This window comes from Gossypium arboreum, chromosome 12 (genome assembly GCF_025698485.1).
Source record: "Gossypium arboreum isolate Shixiya-1 chromosome 12, ASM2569848v2, whole genome shotgun sequence".
In the NCBI taxonomy this organism is placed as follows: domain Eukaryota; kingdom Viridiplantae; phylum Streptophyta; class Magnoliopsida; order Malvales; family Malvaceae; genus Gossypium; species Gossypium arboreum.
This window is the reverse complement of record NC_069081.1, coordinates 119765508-119789294: the sequence shown is the minus strand read 5'-3', so window position 1 is coordinate 119789294 and position 23787 is coordinate 119765508. Positions and strand designations below refer to the sequence as shown.

General features: G+C 33.6%; 2 protein-coding genes and 1 long non-coding RNA gene across 7 annotated transcripts; 2 read left to right on the top strand and 1 right to left on the bottom strand.

Moving 5' to 3' along the window:
* Positions 1-998: 998 nt before the first annotated feature.
* LOC128285750 (uncharacterized) lies at positions 999-1952 on the top strand. Its single transcript, XR_008276299.1, has 2 exons — positions 999-1096; positions 1785-1952. It is a non-coding gene; the product is annotated as an uncharacterized LOC128285750 (long non-coding RNA).
* Positions 1953-10715: 8763 nt separating this feature from the next.
* Positions 10716-17076, top strand: LOC108479253 (uncharacterized). 3 transcript variants are annotated; one of them, XM_017781733.2, is made up of 6 exons: positions 10716-12244; positions 13035-14030; positions 14410-14635; positions 15404-15546; positions 15886-16308; positions 16416-17076. In XM_017781733.2, the coding sequence occupies exons 1-5, from the start codon at positions 10934-10936 to the stop codon at positions 16195-16197; spliced, it is 2988 nt and encodes a 995-aa protein (XP_017637222.2). In that variant the 5' UTR covers positions 10716-10933; the 3' UTR covers positions 16198-16308; positions 16416-17076. The 3 variants fall into 3 exon arrangements, with proteins under 3 accessions (XP_017637222.2, XP_017637225.2, XP_017637224.2); XM_017781736.2 differs by having other exon boundaries at positions 10725-12244; positions 16450-17076; XM_017781735.2 differs by having other exon boundaries at positions 10725-12244; positions 16447-17076.
* A 541-nt stretch (positions 17077-17617) lies between these two features.
* Positions 17618-21104, bottom strand: LOC108479255 (uncharacterized). 3 transcript variants are annotated; one of them, XM_017781739.2, is made up of 9 exons: positions 20680-21104; positions 19616-19961; positions 19204-19237; positions 18884-19120; positions 18720-18809; positions 18582-18647; positions 18409-18500; positions 18107-18154; positions 17618-18015 (listed from the first exon to the last, which is right to left on the bottom strand). In XM_017781739.2, exons 2-9 carry the CDS (start codon positions 19936-19938, stop codon positions 17898-17900), a joined length of 1008 nt encoding a protein of 335 aa, XP_017637228.1. In that variant the 5' UTR covers positions 19939-19961; positions 20680-21104; the 3' UTR covers positions 17618-17897. The 3 variants fall into 3 exon arrangements, with proteins under 3 accessions (XP_017637228.1, XP_017637229.1, XP_017637227.1); XM_017781740.2 differs by having other exon boundaries at positions 19616-19958; positions 20680-21095; XM_017781738.2 differs by lacking the exon at positions 20680-21104 and adding an exon at positions 20520-20673 and having other exon boundaries at positions 19616-19958.
* Between the last annotated feature and the right edge of the window lie 2683 nt (positions 21105-23787).

The following is a 23787-nucleotide window of genomic DNA, read 5'->3' as shown; positions in this document are numbered from 1 at the left end:
GTAGTCGGTTTAGGAGAACATTTTGGCATGTATAGGCTAATATGCTTTGTTGAACTTTGGTATGTAAACTTTTAGCCATGCGAAAATGGCATAAATGCTCGGTTGGATTTAGTTCTCCAATGTTAAGTCACAAGTCTTGGTAATTGATTTCCATGCCTTATGCCATGGTTGATTATTTTGGTGTTAAAATGCATGTTATGGCAATAGTGTAGTAGGGAGATGTTGGATAATGATTAGCCTCTGGTATGGCTAGTCATGATCATGATTTGTGACATGTATGATGAATCACTAGTTAGATCAAAGGGAAATCATGAAATAGGCATAGTTGCTTTAGTGACAGGTGCTGGCAGCAGCAGTAACGTGAGATTGAAAAATCACTAAAAATAGTAGGAATGGTATTAAATAGTAAATAAATTATGTAAATGTACCTTGATGAATCTACTTTTATATAGAAGAAACGAAATGGTCATATGAGTTATAAGTTAACAGATATTAAAGTTCTTGTGAAACAGGGCCAGAACGGTTTCTGGATCCCCTGTCCCAACTTTGGAAAATCATTGTAAATTAACCAGAGATAATTAGGAGTCATGCCATATATGTGTAGATTCCTCTCTGAGTCTAGTTTCTATAGAAACAAACGGCATCAGTATTGAAGCCCTGTACAGGGAGATATCCAATTCGTAATGCACAAAGGTCAGTGTAGTCGATCCCTGCAACAGGGGAGACTTTAACTAATAAACTGTACTAATTGGCTAGACCAAAAATTCTATAAAAGAATATGTAGATGGAAATATGAGTCTAGTTTCATGGAAAAATTTCGAAACTGATTTTCGAGTTGTAAAACTCAAGTTATGAATTTTGGAGCGACTAGTACACAGATTGGCAGCTTGTCTGGAAACTCTCAATAAGTGGGTTGAAGTCTGTTAACACCTCGTGTTCGACTCCGGCGACGGTCTCGGGTTCGGGGTGTTACATCAAATAAATGCTAATGAGTAGAAATATTTTATATTATAGATCAAGAATCCAAAGAAGAACGAGGAAAAGAAAAAGTTGCGGAATAGTCCCTAAATTTCAATATCTTCTACAAATTAGCCGGGTAAGTTCATATGGTTGAATTTAGATGTTTATTTGTGAATGATTGAAGTTTATAATGTGTTATTATATACGAATTTGTTGTGGGATTGTGTAGATTTTGTTAATGAAAGAATAAATGTGGAAATGCAAATTAGGAAAAACGCAGGATTGAGTACGTTCGTATCGTGACGTGTGATGAATTGACGGATAAGACCATGGTTGTTCCATGGCAAAGTGTGAAATGTAGGTATGGTATCATCCATACTGAGTTGTGAAATGTAGGTATGGTATTATCCATACTGAGCTGTGAAATGTAGGTATGGTATTATCAAATCCATACTGAGTTAAGAAATGTAGGTATGGCATTTCCCATACCGAGTTGAAAAATGTAGGTATGGTATTTCAATGAGGAAAACCATACTGAGTTGTGAATCGTGGCATTGAGCAACGACGTACTCAATTTCGTAAGCCGTTTCCTAATTTGATTATAAGAAATAAAAGAGAAGTGATCCAGATGAAAGAGATTGAATAGTTGTTACTGTTGAGCTCAACTATGTGAATTATTATAACAATGGTTGTGAATCGTAGGAAACTTTAGTAAATGTTTTGGTATTGTTTGGAAATATTATGTTTGGTAAGCATTACTTTTAACCTATGAACTTACTAAGCTTCAATAAGCTTACTTGTGTGTGTTTAATATTTTTATGTAGATTGACTTGAAGTGAAGTGGGTAGATCGGATCAACACAACAAAGCACACTATCCAGATCAATTCCGGTAGCTTTTGTTTTATGTTTGAAGATTTATATGGCATGTATAGAGTTTAAATGAAATGAAGTAAAGATGTTATAAACTAGTTAACAACATTTTGTACTAAAACAGTTTTTGGATAGTAGCAGTAGTTTGAGTTTGAAAATTTACCATAAATCATGAAAATCTAATTAGAGGTTGAATAAAATATGAAATTAAATCTTATTGAATCTAGTTTCACATAGAAGAAACGGTGTAAGCAAAAGGCTTTCATATCAGGAGATATTTGAATTTTTGTGAGATAAGGTCAGAGTGATTTTGAACTCCCCTGTTCTGATTTGTAAAAATCATTGAAAATTATAAAAAATTAATTAGGAGTCATACTATATATGTATGGATTCCTTATTGAGTCTATTTTTAATAGAAATAAACGTCTTGGTTATTTGAATTCTGTACATGGAGAAATTTGGTTCGTAGTGAACAGGGGTCAGAGCAGCCGAACCCTGAAACAGGGGAGACTTCAACTAATAAACTGTACTAATTGGCCCAACCAAAAATTCTAGAAAAAAATTAGTAAGTAGATATATGAGCCTAGATTTGGGGAAAATTTACGGATTTGGATTTCGAGTTTTGTAACTCGAGATATGATTTTTTTTGCATCTGTAATGCAGTTGGACAGCTTGTCTGGAAAGTGTGATATAAATTGTTTGAATTTGTTTAAGTGCTCAAATAAGTTTAGTAATGCCTCGTGCTCGACTCCGGCGACGGTCTCGAGTAAAGGGGGCGTTACATTTATTGGTATCAGAGCTTTGGTTTAGTCGATTCTCGGAACGAATTTGATGTGTAAAGTGTTTAAAAATACATGCCATATAAATCTGTGATAGTGTGATGTGAATGATCCGATCTAATTACTAATTTTGTTATAGATTGTAAAGATGTCGATAGACTGATGGTGCTAGTCGGAAGAGGAAGTTAATAGTAGAATACTGAGACTTCGAAAGGGGAACAAGTGGTAATGTCCCGATTTCTTTGATGAGAGAGAAGAACTTAAAAATATGATTTACGGATTAATGAATCAGTGGTATCATGAAACAATACAAGGAAGAAGTCAGCACAACAACCTCCTCCTCCCCCCTCTTGTACCACCAGTTACAACCCCGGTTGCTCCTTCTTTAATAGATGAATCTAGCAAAAGAACACCAATTGAAAAACTCAGAAAGTTTGGAGCTGAAGAATTTCGAGGGAGATCGGACGATGATCCGGTTAAAGCAGAGTATTGGTTAAAGAGTTTGGAGAGAGTTTTTAAACAGATGATGTGTTCTCCGGAGGACTATTTGGGATGTGCAGTTTCGCTATTGAAAGAAGAAGCGTATAATTGGTGGGAAACCATTGAGGCAAAGGGTACTGCAGATAAACTTACATGGGAATTCTTCCAAAACGAATTTAAGAAGAAGTATGTGGGAAAGAGATATTTAGATAAGAAGAAGAGAGAATTTCTTGATCTTCGACAAGGGAATAAAACAGTGTCCGAATATGAAAGAGAATTTGTGTATCTCAGTAGATATGCTCGGGATGTTGTACCGACAGAGAAAGAAATGTGCATTAGATTTGAAGAAGGGCTTAATGATGAAATCAGAATGATGATTGGAGGTACAGAGATTCAGGAATTTGTGATTCATGCGATCGAGCTCAAAAGATGGAAGAAGTGTATAACAGAAAGATGCAAAGAGAAAGAAGAGGTAAAGAGGTATACAAAAGAAGTTTCTCTAGACCAACTTCGACTTTTCCGGCCAAAAAGTTCAGAGATGATTCTGGTCGACCTGTTATAATCCCGGAACGATCGAATAAAAATAAAACGACTCAACAAGATGTCTGAGTAACTAAGAAACCAAAGACTAGTGCTAGTAGTGTGCAAAATATTCGAGACTTAGATATAAAAATTGTGGTAGATTTCATATTGGTGAGTGTTGGGGAAGAGCCGAGCTTGCTATAAATGTGGTAGAACCGATCATTTTATTCGGATTGTCCTCAATTATTAAAAGAATATAGAGAACAAGGGAGAAGCAAGCAAATACTCCTCGAAAGGTAAATGTTCGGTCAAAGTAGTCTTTCTTTGGACTGTTCATTCGGGAACGAGAGATACTGCACTCGATCGAGACAAGAGTACCTGCGTATATATGCTATCCGCAAGGGAAGAAGCTTCGCTCCGGATGTGATAGCTGGTAATTTCTATCTTTTGATGATTCTGTATGCTTTAATTGATCCCGGATCTACACATTCATATATTTGCACCGCATTAGTGTCGAAAAAGAAAATGACTGTTGAGTCCATCGACCTTGAATTGCAAGTCACTAATCCACTAGGGCAAAGTGTGTTGGTTAATTTAATATGTCGAATTGTCCATTTGAAATACAAGGTCGTGAATTCTCTGCGATTTAATGTTGTTACCTTCCAGAGAATTTGATGTTATTCTTGGAATGGATTGGTTGATTGAACACGATGCCATAGTGAATTGTAGAGAAAAGCGGATTGATTTAAAATGTCGATGTGGGAAATAGTTCCGTGAGTTTGGGGATAAAAGAATGATGTCGAATTATTTCACCTTTTACAAATTCGAAATGATTCGGAAAGGTAATGAAGCATTTTAGCTTATATTCTTGATACTCGGGTTCGAATTGAAGATGGAACAATTGTCGATTGTTAATGAGTTTATTGATGTGTTTCGAGGAATTACCGGTTTACCCCGGATCGTGAGGTTGAATTCACAATTGATGTAATTCCGCATGCAGCTCAATATCAATAACACCGTATAGAATGGCACCAATGAGTTAAAAGAGTTGAAGACACGTTGCAAGAGTTATTGGATAAAGGGTTCATCGATCGAGTACATCACCTTGGGGCGACTTGTCTTATTTGTGAAAAAGAAAGATGGTTCGTTGCGATTGTGTATTGATTACGTGCGGTTGAATAAGGTAACAATTAAAATAAATATCCATTACCTCAGATCGATGATTTTTTGATCAACCGAAAGGTGCTGCAGTGTTCTCAAAAATAGACCTTAGATCCGGTATTATCACCGAAGGTTAAAGAGTGTGATGTGCCAAAGACCGCTTTTCAAACTCGGTATGGTCACTACGAATTTTTGGTAATGCCTTTTGGTTTAACGAATGCCCTCACTGCATTTATGGATTTAATGAATCGAATTTTTCAGTCTTATTTGGATAGATTTGTGGTGGTATTTATTGATGACATATTGGTCTATTCAAAGATGAATCCGAACATGCACAAGACTTGAGAATTGTACTACGACGTTGAGAGAAAAACAATTATATGCGAAATTTAGTAAATGTGAGTTTTGGCTTCATGAGGTTGGATTTCGGGTCATATTATATCACCAAGGAATTCGTGTGGATCCAAGTAAAGTTTCTAAGGTGGTGAATTGGAAAACACCAAGAATGTAACTCAAGTGCGAAGTTTTCGGGATTAGCAGGATACTATCGCCGTTTTGTAAAGAATTTTTCCATGATTGCTTCACCAATGACTCGTTTATTACGTAAGAATGTTGAGTTTATGTGGTCGATGAATGTCGTGAGCTTTAATCGCTTAAAGAAAATGTTAATGAAGCTCCATCTTAACTCAACCGTAATCGGTATACCGTATGTTGTGTACAGTGATGCATCTTTAAGTGGTTTGGGTTGTATGTTAATGCAATGGGAAAGGTGGTGGCTTATGCTTCACGGCAATTAAAACCACATGAAAAGAATTACCCTACACATGATCTTGAGTTAATGCAATTGTTTTTGCCTTAAAAATTTGGAGACACTATTTATATGGTGAGAAGTGTTATATGTATACGGATCACAAAAGTTTGAAATACTTAATGACTCAGAAGGAACTGAACTTAAGACAGAGACGGTGGTTAGAGTTGCTGAAAGACTATGATTTGGTTATTGACTATCATCCAGGGAAAGCTAATGTAGTTGCTGATGCACTGAGTCGAAAGTCATCCTTGTTTGCACTTCGGGCAATGAATGCTCATTTGGCTCTTAATGAAGAAGGTGTTGTATTAGTAGAATTGAAGGTAAAACCAATGTTTCTTCAACAAATTCAGAAGCTGCAAAATGAATATCCAAAATTGGTGCTGAAACGGCAAATGGTTCGGGATAATTTAGATTCAGAGTTCAGTATTGATGATGAAGGTATATTGCGCTATCATAATAGGTTTGTGTTCCAAATAATTCTGATTTAAAGAATGATATTCTTTCTGAAGCACATAATAGTATGTATTCTATTCATCCGGTAGTACAAAATGTATGGTGATCTGAAAAAGACATATTGGTGGCTTGGTATGAAAAGAGAAATTTCGAATTTATTGCAAAATGTTTGATTTGCCGCAAGTTAAAGCGAGCATTAAGTGCCAACGGGTTTATTACAACCCATTATGATTCCTGAATGGAAGTGGGAGCATATTTCAATGGATTTTGTGTCAGGATTTCCTGTGACTCCAAGACAGAAAGATTCGATATGGGTGATTGTTGATAGATTGACAAAGTCAAGACACTTTATTCCAATCGAAATGATTTTTCACTTAATAAGTTAGCGTAATTGTATGTGTCGAGATTGTGAGACTATATGGACTTCCAATATCTATCATTTCGCATCGGATCCGAGGTTTACTTCAAGATTTTGGAATAAATTGCAAGAAGCCTTAGGCACCAGATTGAATTTTAGTACAACATTTCATCCTCAAACAGATGGACAATGAAGCGAGTGATTCAAATTTTAGAAGATATGTTAAGATGTTGTATACTTGAGTTTGGTGACAGTTGGGAAAGGTATTTACCGTTATGAGTTTGCTTACAACAATAGCTATCAGTCTAGTATAAAATGACACCATTTGAGGCTCTTTATGGTAGAAAATGCAAGACTCCATTGTGTTGGTCTGAATTGAGTGAATCAAAATAGTTGGGGTTGATTTGATTCGAGAAACCAAGAGAAAGTCCGAATTATTCGAGATAGTCTAAAAGTCGCTTGGATCGTCAAGTCATATGCAGATTTAAAACAAAGAGACATAGAATATGCATGGGTGATCGAGTATTTTAAAAGTTTCACCATGGAAAAGGGTGTTACGATTTGGTAAAAGGGAAAATTAAGTCCGAGATTCATAGGGCCATATGAAATTGTGGAAAGGGTTGGTCCTGTGGCTTATCGTTTGGCTTTACCTCCGAACTTGAGAAGATTCATAATGTGTTTCATGTGTCTATGCTAAGGCGGTATAGGTCGATCCTTCACACGTAATTCCCCATACTGAAATTGAGCTTCAACCAGATATGACTTATTCGAATAACCAAGTGAAGATTTTGGCTCGTGAAGTTAAGGAATTGCGAACAAAAGAGTACCATTGGTTAAAGTATTATGGCATCGACATGGTATGGAGGAGGCAACCTGGAAACAGAGGAGTCAATGAGATCACAGATCCAAATCTATTTTCAAGTAACAAATTTCGAGGACGGAATTTTTAAAGGGGAGAGTTGTAACTACTTAATTTTCAAGGTGTCGAAAATGGTGATTTGAGATCACTAAATTCGACAAATAAGATTGAACAAGATAGTAATTTAATATTTATGAGTCAAGTAAGAATTTAGAAGAATTTGTGAAATGGTGAAATTAGTGAATTAAAAGAATTTATTAGGTCAAACGGGTCAAAAATGTGGTATCGAGACCTCAAAGTTGAAAATCGAGCTATAAATATTTTTATAAATATTTATGGAGTGTCATTGAGTTAGTATTAAAGTTTCGTTAGAAAATTTTAACGTTTGGATGGCTAATTAATTAAAAGGACTAAATTGAAAATAGCACAAAATTTGTTAAATTGTGAGTAAATAGCTTAAGTATTTAAAAAGATGGATTTAAAGAGCAATTAGACCCAAAGGTTAATGGCTGGACGGTTTGAGTATGAAATAAGCAAGAAAACAATGTGAACAAGGGGCAAAATTGGAAATAGATAAAAGTTAATAGTTAAATAATGATGTAATTGAAAAATCTAGACATTTCTTCATATTTTCTCAGCCAAAACGCCATAGAAGGTCTGGAGAAAGCTGGTTTTTCATATTTTTACATCATGCGAGTTTAATTCTTGCTTTTTCTTGATAATTTTTATGTTTTTATAACTTTTACAATTAGGTCCACTTGTAGAATTCATTAGTTTTTTATTTTATGGGTGAAATTGGAAGTTACCCTGGATGGATAAGGGAATTTTATGATGAATTATTATGAAATTTAAGTTCTAATTTCATATTAATGTGGTTTTATTAAGTGATTTTGATAGGAAATGATATTTAGGACCTAATTGTGAAAAAGTTGTGAATTGAAGGTTGCTGTTGAAATTCAGAATATAAAAGGTTTTGAAATAGTTTATAATGATAAAATAAAGTGTTAATTGAGAAAAATTAGCTCAATTGATGGGTGAATTGAGCAGGGACTAAATTGTAAAAATTGTAAATTTTGGGGTAAAAGTGCAATTTCGAAATTTGAACAGCATAAATTGTGAAGTGAAATAGAAATCAAATAAATGCTAATGAGTAGAAATATTTTATATTATAGATCAAGAATCCAAAGAAGAACGAGGAAAAGAAAAAGTTGCGAATAGTCCCTAAATTTCAATATCTTCTACAAATTAGCCGGGTAAGTTCATATGGTTGAATTTAGATGTTTATTTGTGAATGATTGAAGTTTATAATGTGTTATTATTTACTTAATTTGTTGTGGGATTGTGTATATTTTGTTAATGAAAGAATAAATGTGGAAATGCAAATTAGGAAAACGCAGGATTGAGTACTTCAGATCGTGACGTGTGATGAATTGATTGGATAAGACCATGGTTGTTCCATGGCAAAGTGTGAAATGTAGGTATGGTATCATCCATACTGAGTTGTGAAATGTAGGTATGGTATTATCCATACCGAAATGTGAAATGTAGGTATGGTATTATCAAATCCATACTGAGTTAAGAAATGTAGGTATGGCATTTCCCATACCGAGTTGAAAAATGTAGATATGGTATTTCAATGAGGAAAACCATATTGAGTTGTGAATCGTGGCATTGAGCAACGACGTACTCAATTTCGTAAGCCGTTTCCTAATTTGATTATAAGAAATAAAAGAGAAGTGATCCAAATGAAAGAGATTGAGTAGTTGTTACTGTTGAGCTCAACTATGTGAATTATTATAACAATGGTTGTGAATCGCAGGAAACTTTAGTAAATGTTTTGGTATTGTTTGGAAATATTATGTTTGGTAAGCATTACTTTTAACCTATGAACTTACTAAGCTTCAATAAGCTTACTTGTGTGTGTTTAATATTTTATGTAGATTGACTTGAATTGAAGTGGGTAGATCGGATCAACACAACAAAGCACACTATCCAGATCAATTCCGTAGCTTTTGTTTTATGTTTGAAGATTTATATGGCATGTATAGAGTTTAAATGAAATGAAGTAAAGATGTTATAAACTAGTTAACAACATTTTGTACTAAAACAGTTTTGGATAGTAGCAGTAGTTTGAGTTTGAAAATTTACCATAAATCATGAAAATCTAATTAGAGGTTGAATAAAATATGAAATTAAATCTTATTGAATCTAGTTTCACATAGAAGAAACGGTGTAAGCAAAAGGCTTTCATATCAGGAGATATTTGAATTTTTGTGAGACAAGGTCAGAGTGATTTTGAACTCCCTATTCTGATTTGTAAAAATCATTAAAATTATAAAAATTAATTAGGAGTCATACTATATATGTATGGATTCCTTATCGAGTCTATTTTAATAGAAATAAACGTCTTGGTTATTTGAATTCTGTACATGGAGAAATTTGGTTCGTAGTGAACAGGGGTCAGAGCAGCCGAACCCTGAAACAGGGGAGACTTCAACTAATAAACTGTACTAATTGGCCCAACCAAAAATTCTAGAAAAAAATTAGTAAGTAGATATATGAGCCTAGATTTGGGGAAAATTTACGGATTTGGATTTCGAGTTTTGTAACTCGAGATATGATTTTTTTTGCATCTGTAATGCAGTTGGACAGCTTGTCTGGAAAGTGTGATATAAATTATTTGAATTTGTTTAAGTGCTCAAATAAGTTTAGTAATGCCTCGTGCTCGACTCCGGCGACGGTCTCGAGTAAAGGGGGCGTTACACAATCAGCATGCACATTTTTGGTTTCAGAATAATGAGACCATCACCAAATTTCCCTGAACTTTTATCTCATAAAACATCTTCATTTTTGTTATTCAACTTTAAAAATTATAAAATAATTATTAAATTATTTAAAAAAATTATTTAAATAATTAAATTATTTGAAAGTTTTTATTTAAGTCACTAGACTGTTATGATTTTTCTTTAAATTTAGATAGTGAGCTCCAACCAATAAATTGCTAGAATAACATACCTTAAATTAAAATACAGTCAATGTTAAAGATTGGAGAAAAAAATTATTTGAATTTTGATTAATAAATTTGCGACACCCAAAAGTTTTTTCATGAGGAACTTTCAATTAGCGTAAGCGAAGCAAATAAAGAAAGTCGTATAACTATGATTTTAATTGTTCATTAATTTAAATAAAAACTTTCGAATAATTACAGAACTATTTTATAATTTTTGAAGTTGTGTAACTAAAATATAAATTTATTAATAATTGAGTAACCTTAAGTGCAATTCATCCAAAAACAAAACCATTTTTAAGCAAAAATAAGAAAATGAATTGAATATTCTTATTTTTCTTGAAATACTCCATTGTTACAGTTTTTTAGAAAATATAAAAATAATTTTTATTTTGAAAATTTATTATAAACAATTATTTTTTCTACTTTACACAATGTAATCATCCAAAATTACAAAAATACTTCATTTATAAATTTTAATTATCCAAAAAATTACAGATACAGCATTTCCTTTCATAAACTTCGTTCTCTCTTTCCTTCATTTTTTTCTCCGAACATAGTGTAAATTGAATACTATCAAACCCTAACAACCTTCTATCAGTTTCATTTTCAGCTGATTATTAATCTATCTGTGGATTCGTTTGATTAAATTTCTCCACTTCCATTCATCAAATGATTAATGGAGAGGGGACTCGCGAGAACAACCTCGCCCAAGTCGCCTCTTCCGATCCTCTTGATTTATCCCATTCGAGATCGGACGGCACCTCCACGGCTTCGTCGCCGCACTACTCATCTTGTGGAGAATCCCAACTCGATCGTTATTGCAGCGCCAACTCCGCCCTCGGAACGCCCAGTTCAATAGCTACATTCAATGACTGTTTGGGAGACTCTGAGTTCGGGTCAGCGAAGTGTTTTAGTGGTTTTGCATTAGGTGATGATTTTGAGAATTTCAGTTTGGACGGGAACCTAAAAGTTCCACCTAATCGGAGAATTGAGTTTCGGAAGGACAGAACCGAAGAAGGAAGGAGCTTTCTTAATGTTAAAAGTGTTGAAGAAGGTAGCTCTTCATGTTTGGATATGGATTTAAAGGAGGAAGATGGGAATTCATCAAGATATGAGCATTCAGAAGGGGAAGATTCGATGTCTAACTATGGGACGAATGAAGACGAGTTTAGCAATAATCCTTATTACAGGAAGAAAGAAGATGATGAGAATAAGAATATGATCGAGAATCCTTTGGGGATTAATTCGTCTGTGGCGTTTGGTGCTAATGATTGGGATGACTTTGAGCTAGAAGCGGGCATGGGTGATCTGGCAGCTTTCATGCTAGATGCCTCCGTCGCAGGGAAAAGTTTTCAAGGTTCGGATGAATTGCAAGAGAAGTTTAACACTTTCGGTGCAATGCCTATTGGTTTTCCGAGTTCAGGTGAATCCGAATTTGTAGAAGTAAAAGACATTCCTGTGGCTGAAGATACAGTAGAAGAGGCAAAATGTTATTCGGTCAATGCAGTCAGTTCTTCAAGGATTTGTGAGGGAGAGAAATATGTGAAAGATATTGCTGTTGCTAAAAATCAACTTCATGATGCTGATGATGACATGGGGTATCTAGAAACTTGTTCTGTTACTGATGTCTTTGCAATGGACCCGGATCCCCCTGTAGAAAAAGCTCCCGTCGAGGTAGGATTGAATGTTGTAGATTCTGACAAGGTAAGGCAGCATCAATCTTCTGAAGGCAGGGAATTCATTGTCGTTGATGAGAGTAAATTATCTGAAAGACTGGAAATCGATAAGTATGAAGCAGAATTGGATGCCCTTGATGATTGTGTCCATCCAGTCTACTATCCTCAAAAAACAAATGCAGAGCTTTACAACGATTGCAAACCAGATTCACCCGCATCTACAAGTGAAAGTAAAGTGAGCACTACATTCAAGAGTCTTCCTATGCCACCAGATGAATTTGAAGAACATCCTGGAGTGGTTGAGGTCAGTCACTTGTAAATTTTCTTCTTTAGCCTCTAGTATCCTTATCAGTTTGGATTATTTACGATTTATTATATGCATATGGATTTCAACTGTTGGCTGCATGCGCTTATACATTGCTAGTGAACTGAACAAATACTAACTTAGCCTAAAATCATTTTGGTCTGGCTGGAGAAGCTTGTTGCTTTTCTGTATCTTATTGAACTACTGGTTGGCTGGATACTTTGGTCAAGAAACAAGATGATGCCTGAACTTGGTTGGGGGAGTAATTTGCGAGGAACTGCTGAAAGGTTCAAAGATGAGCTGCAGCAGTAACTAACTCTCATTTATACCACAGTTTTCCATTGTCTAATATTTTGTGTTATATTCACCTTTATTAAGTGTACTGGCTTACTACAGAGTTGTCATTTGTGTGGTGGAGTTAGAAATAAGTTCCTTAAGGCTTTGCTTGGTAGGAAGGGTGGGAAGTTAATCCAATGATTAGGATCCATAACAGCTTTCCTACTTTGTAGCTTAACCATTAGATCAATAAAACTTCCATCTTTTCTTCCAACCAAAGCCTAGCCATTGTGTCTCCATCTTTTCTTCCATAGTTTTAATCCCTAGCCATTGTGTGAGTCCTGTATGTGATGGTTTATTTTCAAAATCAATACATCACCCTTTTGAGTTTGTGTCTTGTGATGATCAACTGTTTTATGTATTTAAGCAGTTACCAACCTTTGGAGCTCCAGCTCACTTAAATTACACTTTAAGCTGCTGATATTTTTCTTTGTTCATCCACTTCATCTTGCAGATGAAGAATGTTGAGCTTAATGAATTTTATGACGAGGTAGTCCATGACATGGAAGAAATTTTGCTTGAGTCTGTTGACTCTCCTGGAGCCATGTTTTCTCAGGGTAATAGGATTATCCAACCACGGTTACCACTTCCTCTACAAGATGGAGGGTCAAATCCTTCTACTTCAGATGCAGACGATGCTTACCTGCGCTCTGCACGTATACTGAGAATAGATGGTGTTGAAGTGGTGGGCGCAAAGCAGAAGAAAGGAAATGTCTCACTTAGTGAAAGGTTGGTTGGGGTAAAGGAATACACTGTGTATAAGATAAGAGTGTGGTGTGGCGATGACCAGTGGGAGGTCGAACGCAGATACCGTGATTTCTGTACTCTCTATCGTCGCTTGAAATCAATATTCTCTGAACAAGGTTGGAATCTTCCTCCTCCCTGGTCATCCGTAGAAACAGAATCTAGAAAGTTATTTGGGAATGCGTCTCCCAATGTTATTGCTGAAAGAAGTGTTCTTATTCAAGAATGCCTACGTTCTATTATATGTTCTAGGTTCTCTTCTAACCCTCCCAGTGCATTGATTTGGTTTTTGTCGCCTCAAGATGCATTTCCTGGCATCCCTCCATCAAATACCCATTTGTCTCAGAGTACATATTTTTCAAGAGGGCAAGGCACAGAAAATATTTCTCCTTTAGGGAAGACTATATCGCTTATTGTTGAAATTCGAGCACCAAAATCAATGAAACAGCTGTTAGAAACTCAACATTACACTTGTGCTGGATGCCACAAACATTTTGATGAAGGAATGACTCTACTGCGAGATTTTGTCCAATCTTTTGGATGGGGAAAGCCTAGACTTTGTGAATACACTGGCCAGTTGTTTTGTTCTTCCTGTCACACAAATGAGATGGCAGTCTTACCAGCAAGAGTGTTGCATCATTGGGATTTTATTCGATATCCAGTTTCTCAATTGGCTAAATCATATCTGGATTCTATACATGACCAGGTAATGACTTGGAACATGTTAGAATAGAGGTATAGGTGAATTGTATGTTAAAGGTAACCCGGACTTGGTATTTTTTTATGTATGCCCTTACAGTATGGAAATTAGTGGTATTCTGGTATACGACTTTACTCCTCCTTACAGAAACAATTGACTTACTCCCTCTTAATACTTTCACAAGATTTAAAGATAAGGATCACCAAATGAGCAACTTAGATGTTCATTATATTCCAATAGAAATCTGTTGTACAGTGCATGTTTATATATATATTAAGATTTATGTATGCACTTAATGAAAATTTCTTCAAGTAACATTTGAATCTCACAGATGTTTACTTAAAGGTTAAGCCATGTTTTTTAAATGCCTTTTTCCCTTTTGCAGCCCATGCTTTGTGTCAGTGCTGTAAATCCTTTCCTATTTTCAAAGGTTCCAGCTCTGAACCATGTTATGGGCATCAGGAAAAAAATAGGAAAGATGCTTCCGTATGTTCACTGTCCATTTCGTATGTCAATAAACAAAGGACTTGGGTCTCGAAGATATCTTCTTGAAAGCAATGATTTTTTTGCACTTAGAGATCTCATTGATCTTTCCAAAGGAGCTTTTGCAGGTTAGCTTCTGATCACAGGCATTTGAATTTAGTGGCAGATCCTTTATCACATTTTCAGCTTTAAATATATTAGTGGTTAAGTTGTTTTCTAAGGGCTTTGTTGCTTATGTCGTTATTTTGCATTATAAATCTTGGGTTCAGAATGGAAGATAAGCAAACTGCTGCCAGAGCTGTTTATGAGCATTTTATTAATTTTCCTTTAAAATTAATGTTCTTTCTCTCTCTCTCTCTCTCTGACATATGATTGTGATGGTAGTTGGGTTAGCCAGTTGGTGCTTATTGGAAATAATTTATAATGCTTAAAACCTTGCTAGGCTGGACTTTTTAACAATCTAATCATGAAAAAGTCACGATCATCTAAAAAATTAATACATCCAATAATCTCTCCTTTTTAGAAAGGCAGGCAGAATGCCACTCTTCAGGAGACTGTGACCTGCAAATCCATCAAACATGCACAGACTACAAATGACACAAATTCGAAGTTTTTGATTGTTAAGGTTTTCAAAGTAATCCATGTCTGTCTATCTGAGAATGAGTGCAAGATCATTAGATAATATGTTTTCTGTATTACCTGGGAAATAAGATAAGACTTCCACTTTGGATCTTTTGTTCCTTTTTTTAAATATATTTGCATTCGGTTTTATTTTATTGTTACATTGCAACATAGGTTTTGAATTTAATTCTTTTTCCAGTATTCCCTTTCATTCTTTCAGCTTTCTCCTCCCATGTTGATTTGACTTTGAAGTAAATGTGTCAATTTCATGTCAGCTCTTCCTGTTATGGTGGAAACTGTATCAAAGAAAATCCAGGAGCATATCATAGAGCAATGCCTCATATGTTGTGATGTGGGAGTCCCCTGTAGCGCTCGCCACTCTTGTATTGACCCATCCTCTCTCATATTTCCTTTTCAGGTCAGTATACATGTCATTGGTTATTGCTGTTTACTTTCTAGCTAATCAGTTGCTCCTAGATGAATTTTTCCTTCAACCTTTTTCTTATAACCCTTGGCATTGATCATTTCATGAGCACCTACTACATGATGCTCTTTATAGTTTCTTTTGGTTGTTAATAATGCCTTAAATTTTGATAACGAGCATTACTTATTATATACGAGCTCGCTGGTAATTCTTGCAAAGAAAAAATGTAAGCATATTTTGCTATACATGTATATATTGCTTGAGAAAGGTGAAAATTGTGTATCGTTGGTCCTTTTTCGTTGCTACGATCTGACAGTAATAAATATTTAACAGGAAGGTGAGATTGAAAAGTGTATATCCTGTGGATCAGTTTTCCATAAGCATTGCTTTAAAGCGATTGCAAACTGTCCTTGTGGGGCAGTACTTAGAGCAGACGAGGCTATGAGACATTCAAATAGTCTAATCGGTGGTTTGAGTTTTGGGGCAAATGGAGCATTGGACTTGTTAGGGAAGAGGTCAAGCTCAGAGTTGTTGCCTGGGGGTTTCTTATCTAGACTATTTTCAAAGACAAAGCAAGAAGAGATGGAGCACAAGGACAATGAAAATACCATTTTAATGGGTTCAATGCCAAGCAATTATTTGTGATCACATATGTTGTATGCTATGTACATAATTTGATTTCATGACTGGGACTTCATTTGTTTGACCTTGGTTTCTATCATCTAGACAATCAGAACTAATTGATATCAATATAAGGTGAGATCCGTAATGCCTTTTCTCTGACACTTTATGCTTCTGTTATCAATAGATGTACTATCTTCCAATTTATGTCGTTAATTACCATTTACTTGATCTCCTTTCAGTTGTATTAAATGGAAGCCTCTATTGTTGCAGCAGTTGCTGACTAGCCAATCCCCTGTAATGAAACATACACAAATAAAGCTGTCTCAATTGCCATCATAGATTTACCAGCTGGCTGAAACTTGCCAAAGGTGATATTTTTAAAGTTGTAAATTTTGTTTAGCAACAAGGAAGTGTGAAGGTATCAATTTGGTTATAATTGGATCAAAGGGAGCAAAGTAAATTTCATTTTTTTCCCTTAATGGAATTGAATAATGTGCATATAGGGAGCAGGGTAAAAACTGAGAGGGACAACAGCTGTGCTCTGAAACAGACATTTTTGCCTGAGTCCTTGAAGCAGGCAGGACTGTACCCAACATAGCATTGGCTGTTCCTCACATGGTCTGTGCTCTGAAACTGAAAGCTGCCTCCTCTATAAAGTCTTTTAAAGAAATTACAGTCCAAATAAAAACATTGTAGACTTAAACTCCATTAATATGAGATAGGATAATAATCCTCTTTGCTCTGTGTTGCTTTGCCTAAGTGAGCGAATCCACAAAGTGAAACCATGTGAATTATAAATTAATCCATGTATTAGGCGCTAGATAGTTTTTTTTTTATTCAAAACATGAGTCAATTAATCTATGTACATTAAATTAGAGTAAACAATTTTTTTGTTAAAAATTTTATCATTTCTATTGTTAAAAGTTACGTGATTAGCAAAAATTAGATAATTATATGTGACACATCACATGCATTCTAAGTTGACGTAAAAATAAATGAAATTTTTAATAAAATAATTTACTCTTTTGATGTAACATATATAAATAAATTTATTATTTTTTAAATAAGAAAAAAGTAAAATTAAATACAACTTCTAGCACATTTCCATCTTTGATCCTTTCTTTACCTGATGGACAGGTGATGTCCCACTTGGCCCTCCAGCCTCAATAATTAATGACACAAGTTATTAGATCAATATAATAATGTTAGACCAATAACCTTTACAAATTAAAGTTGTTGATGCCATAAAAAAATTTCTATTTTTATTTTTCTCGGTGTTTTGACATGATGACTTGGAAAAGTTGTCCAAGCCTTTCTTAAAAACCTGTCAACAAACCCTTTATTAAAATTGTAAAGTACACACTTGTTATGTTATCTAGCTTTGGTGACTCCATGTTCAACTTTCTTATATTGATATCAAATATAAATACTTTAGGTCAAATGATGAGAGAAATAAAAGATTTCCTTCGAATATATTTATGTCAATAATAGTTACAATTTAAAGCTACTCCTTGAATAAAACAAAGATTTTCCTGCTTTCTTTGCTATATAAGCAATTCTGTAATCGTTCAAAACTCCCATCTATATATGCATCAACTCCTTTTTTTGTGTGTGCGTGTTTTTTTTACACAAGAATCCAGTATATTTCAGACTCCCTATTGCTTCTGTGGGGAAAATTACATTTCTCTTCAAAACCTTTTTTCTCAATCAAATTGCCAAAGTTACCTCCCACATTGATAAGATTCAGGGAACCATCTTGTAAATACATGGTGTTTCAGCTTTATCACCAAAGCAAAGGCACCATAGCATGGGAAATGCATCAATGCTACCGAGAAGTACCTTCAAGTCCCAATTTCAGAGGGATATGTATCAGACTACTAGATGACATTTTTAGAAATATATCAAATATGGTTTGTTTTAGAACACGTACCATAAGGGAGCATATGGAGATGACAAATCAAGGAATGGGTATGGCCACCTGTTTCAAGCAATTGAAAGTAACATTGATAAAAAAAATCACAAATCAACAGTAAAAATACCATGGAGGTCCCTGTACCTCTACTCAAAAAGTGAGAAAATAAATAAGTTTATGCACGATCTAACATACAGGGATTCATTTCTCATTTTTTGAGTAAAGGGAACAAAAAATGCAATCCAACTCTTGGCTTCCATGGTACTTTTACCCAACATTGTATCCCACTAGACAAAGATGAGGGACTCAACGGATTTTACCAAATATTCACACATGCATGAAGGAGCCATTGGAATATAACATACGTCACCGTCCACAGGAAGAAGTATGCAATCCGAAAACAAGGGAAGTGCTGAGTTGAAACAAAGAAAAGCAGAAATTAGTTGAAAGATCTGGAGGAACCATAATTTGAATGTGATTAGTGGAAGCTTACCAAGCAGTTTAAAGCAGTATCACCAAGCAAGAAAACAGCATTGATAGTATGCATATTAATAGCCAGCTGCCACCAAAACAAGAAATAAAAATATGCCTTTTTGCTTATTTATATATGACAGAATTGTTGATTACTTACAACACTGAGATTATAATCTTTAATGGCAAGAAATGGGACGATTATGAACCAAAAAACACAATCTGTCAACAAAACAGCACCTGCGTTCATCTGCTTCACAACAAAACAACTATTATGTAAAAAAACAACTTCACTTAATGGACAGACTACCGTCTTTACGTTACCTGGAAAATCATTTGAAAGACATAACCCCAAGTATCTGCTCGTCGGCGAACAAAACGTACTTGGGGATGTTCAGGGTTAATGTTTTTTTCCGCAATATTGCTAGAGGTTTCTCCACATGCTGTTGCAACAGCAGCATGGTTACCTTGCTCTGCATCTAGCTCTACGTTATCGACCCTGTCACCACTAACACTTTTGTGGTATTGGTAACATCCACGTATGGAGAGCAGTGATCCAAGCTACAAATGAAACACTTTGTTTATGTACAAAGAAACAGGATTATACACTTGTAGAAGAGATAATAAAAAAAAAAAAAACATACCCCAAAATAAAAGGTGATCAATGTGAATGTCCACCTGCAAAGAACAAGGAAAACACCAAAATGATTCAGAAGCAAGTTGACCTTGGTATAATGAGGCTGATTTTTGGATAAATCATGTGATTTAGATCCTCAATGACATATAATCAAAAGACATTCATGTTTGTTGAGGGGAGGTTGCTCTCTGGGTCAGTCTCAACGGAGGTATTGTTCTCGGGGAGTATGCTTGGTTTTAGCCCCGGGTTTTATCTCCCTACTCTGACAAGAGCCCAAAAGGGTTCATGGAGTTTGTGGGCGCCTTACCACCAAGGGAATCTTCTTATATCTCATTGTAACAAAATGTAGACCAATTGAAGGTTACTTAATCATACATCAAATTTGGTTGTGTTTAGTCCAAGGAAAAAGGAGAACTTACTGAGTATAATAGTAGAAAATGCTGCCTCCATCAACAAAAGCAGTGACAATTAGCAGTATCAAAAGCACAAAGAAAGCAACAAGTCTAAAAGCCAACAACCAAGCAGGGTGAATCCCTTTTAAACATGGTCTCCATGTCTCATCCTCATCAAGAAATCCAGCTCTGTCTTGTTGAGTTTCATCACCAATTTCATTTGATTTGTGGAAACCTTCATATTTCCATATCAAAACAAAGGAAAAAAATGCAGTAACTAAAACCCATATCGCACAAACCAACACCCTCCAATTGAACCAATAGCTTGAAATAGTTGTATTGCCTGTCATTGCTGGTTGCCAAGAATCTCCTGCTGATATTAATGAACTCATGGTAAAACCAACTAATTTACTTGTCTGTTTTTTTCTTTGTTTTGTACTAAATAAATACTTGTCTGTTTTTTACTTGTCTGTTTATTGCTAATGAATTTGAAAGATGGGTTGTTGTATCCAAATTGTTTTTATGGGGAAAAAACCAGAGAAAGAAGATGAACAGGAAGAAGAAAAAAAATGGAATTTTTTTTTTAAAAGAAGCTAAAAATAAGTCATGAAAATATTGTGAAGGGGAAAAAAGAGAAAAAATAGTTTTATTTCATTAAGGAATTAGTAAAAGAAACCTGAATTGAATGCATGAAACAACTAAAAAGCTCCAATGAAACAAATTAACAAACAGCTTTATAACATTGAAATAAATTTCAGTGAAGAAAAAAACATAAAACCTTTTATGATAAAAGAATAATCTTTAACATAAATTAAACAAAATAGCTGAAATCACATGAAAAGCCACAAAAAAACAAGTCTTTATGAACATCAAAAACCAGCAGAGAGAAGAAGAAGACCAAATGAAAAAAAAAAAGAAAAAAAAACATTACCGAAGTTTGAATTTGACCTCATTAACTAATGCATGAGCCTTTTGGACAGAGATTCCAAACTTTAGAAAATGTTTTTGCAGAGAAATATATTACAATATAGAATTGATGAATGTTAAAGCAGAAGCTATACAGTGTAAGCAAAGGAAAAGTTGATACTTACAAGGGAAAGCAAGTAAATGTGGAAGGGTTTTGTAAGAAGAGATGCTTTGCTTGCTTGCTTAACGAGAAAGAAGAAATTTAAATTTGAGGGAAAGGAGAAATAAAGGGTGCTGTGCTTTGAGGGCAAGCTTCTCTTTTCTTCATCTTAAATAATTTATAACCCAACAAAATAAATTCTTGGGAAATAAACTCCTTATATCCCAAATTTCCATGCAAATATTATATGTTCTCAGACATGCAAGCTTTTTTATATTATATTGTTGGATTTACAATGTTTTGGTGTAGTCTTTTTAGTAATATTCTTTGATTTTTATTTTTTAAGAAAATTAAAAGACAGGGAGATGGGAAGGGGAGGAACTATCACTATTATATTTGGATTTTGTTTTGGAAATCTGTTTTTGATGCCTTTGTGAAAGATGCTGTGTTCTGATTTATCAACTCAATATTGTTTAAAAGGAATAAAGCCAAAGCTGCTCCAATGGGGGAATTGTACGGTGATGCGAGCTACCATAACTTGTCATGAACCTTTCTTTTGACTATATATTAGCCGTTGATTTTATTTGCTTAAATCGTGCCAATTAACACTCCTACCAATAATTTAATTTACATTTCATTTCTTTCAAACAATTATAATTCATAATCACAAATAATTTCTTTAATTCAATACATGGTTTTAGCTTTAAAATTATCAAGTTACTAGAAGATTCTAAAAGAATAAATTGTTGAATATTATTAGTATATTTAAATATGCTTAAATATCTATTATAAGGGTAGATAATTTAAAAATATAAATATTAAACTCGTGATTAACTTGATGATTAAAGTATTTATGATCTCGGATGTAAAGTCACATTAATTACATTATTATTATTAGAGTCTTTTTCTAATTAAAAAAAAAAAAAAAGAGAAAATGTAAATATTCAAGTGAGAATCATTTGGCAATGAGAAATGCATGATAGTTAAAAAGCAGTTGACTATTGTGGGGTCTCCTATTTGTTTCCCCTACAATCACATATCCCCTTTGGGGGATAATTCACAGCTATGTCGGTTGTAAACACTTTTCATCCATGCATTGGTTGTATTCTGAAAACGTAAGATTGGAGCAACTGGATGGGTCCCACTCCACAATCCTCTTTCATTTTACATATACTATTTTATTTCTTTTGCCAAATCTTGCATAGATATAGAAATTTATGCATTTTATGAAAATTGAAAATATAATAAATATATGTTACGACCAATACTTATGGCATTAAATAGTAACCACTTTTGTATCCCTTTAACTAAAATTTTCGATTCCAATCTTATACATACAAAAAAAAAAAATTATTGGAGCTTATCTCGATTTCAAATTTAATTTATATATACCAAATGTTGAATCACAAATTAATAAAAAATATTGGATACCTTATACGGGTAAACACTTAACTATTAATAAATTCTTTTTTGTTATCCAACTATAAAATATTATAAAATAGTTACTCAACTATCTAATTTTTCTTTCTTGGTCACCACTCTTTAAATCTCTACGAAAGATAAGTAATTTTAAATTTAATATAATAACAACTTTAACCCTCAATATTTACATATATTATGTAATTTGGTCTTTTTATAGTTTTACTTTTCATTGTGACATTGAGTATTAGTTTTAAAAGAAAAAATATGAAAATTATTATCTTAAATTTTTAACATTTTCATTTTTGGTATATTTTCAACCAAATGTAACTGATATTTTTTTTATTTTTTAAGTTGAAAAGGTTACAAAGAAAAACAAAATTACAAAAAAACTAAATTATATAACTAGTAAATGTTGAGGGTTAAATTTTTAGAATTAAGATTAAATTGACATAATATATAAATATTGAGGGTTAAGGTTGCTATTATGCCAATTTAGAAATTACAATGTCATCTTTTCGTTAGCCATTTAATGACGAACGAAAAAAAAAATCATAGAATAATCGAACAATCATTTTGTAACTTTTCATAATTAAGTGACCAAAATATTTTAATAAAATGAATTTACAAATTCATCATAGAAAATAAAGAAAAGAAAAGAAAAGGGACAAAAAGTAAGAGACAGAATTTCTCATCTTTTTGGGCAACAATGAATAAATAAAAGAAATGCAAGCAGTTATTAAATTGGTATATGGGGAATGAAACAAATAAAGGGAAACAGAAGGGGTGAACTTTGATAATTGGATTGGATAGGGATTTGATGTGAAAACCCCAAAGAAAAAGGTGTAAGGGTGACTGCTACTCGTTGCTTTAACGGACTTGTAAAGTGTTAAACGTGCTATCCAAGCATTACAAAAGGCACAAACCAATTACTTGCCATTTTAACTTATCTAAATTTGCGGATTCTTGTTTCATTTCTTCATTTTCATGTAACATTTCATGCCTAAATTTAAAAACAAAAAAAATCACTAAAAATAACATAAAAACCCTTACATTATATTTTACCTATCCTATTTAAAAATAAATAAATTAATCTCTGTATATTATATTAAAAAGTAAATTAATCCTTTTTATTAAAAATTTAATCTATTTTACTATTAAAAATTAATGTAATTAATAAAATAACTAAACAATGATATGAGACCCTTTCACCTAAAAAATTAAAAAATAAATCTATCAATTAAATTTGATTGAATATATACCAAAACTGAAAACACTCTGAAAATCTAAAATAATAATTTTCATCTTCTCTCATTCTTTTAAAGTCAACACTCAATATTACAAATAAAAATAAAACTGCAAAAAAGACATCAAAATACACAATATATAAATGTGGAGTGTAAGTTTTTTGAAATCAAAACTAAATTAATATAATATATTACTATCAGATTTAAAATTATTATTATGCCAATTTTAAAATCTACCAAGTTATCTTTCTCTTAGTATTTTAAATAAAGGCGGTGAGTAAAAAGAAAATTGAATAATCTCACAAAAGACAATTTTTAATGATTTGATGATTACCACTTTAGTTTACCCTTAAAACATACAAAAGAACAAAAAATTCCTAAGACAATTTTTAATAATTTAATAATTTGATGATTACCACTTTAGTTTATCAATATCTGCACGCTTACTCTACTCCATAATATTCCAA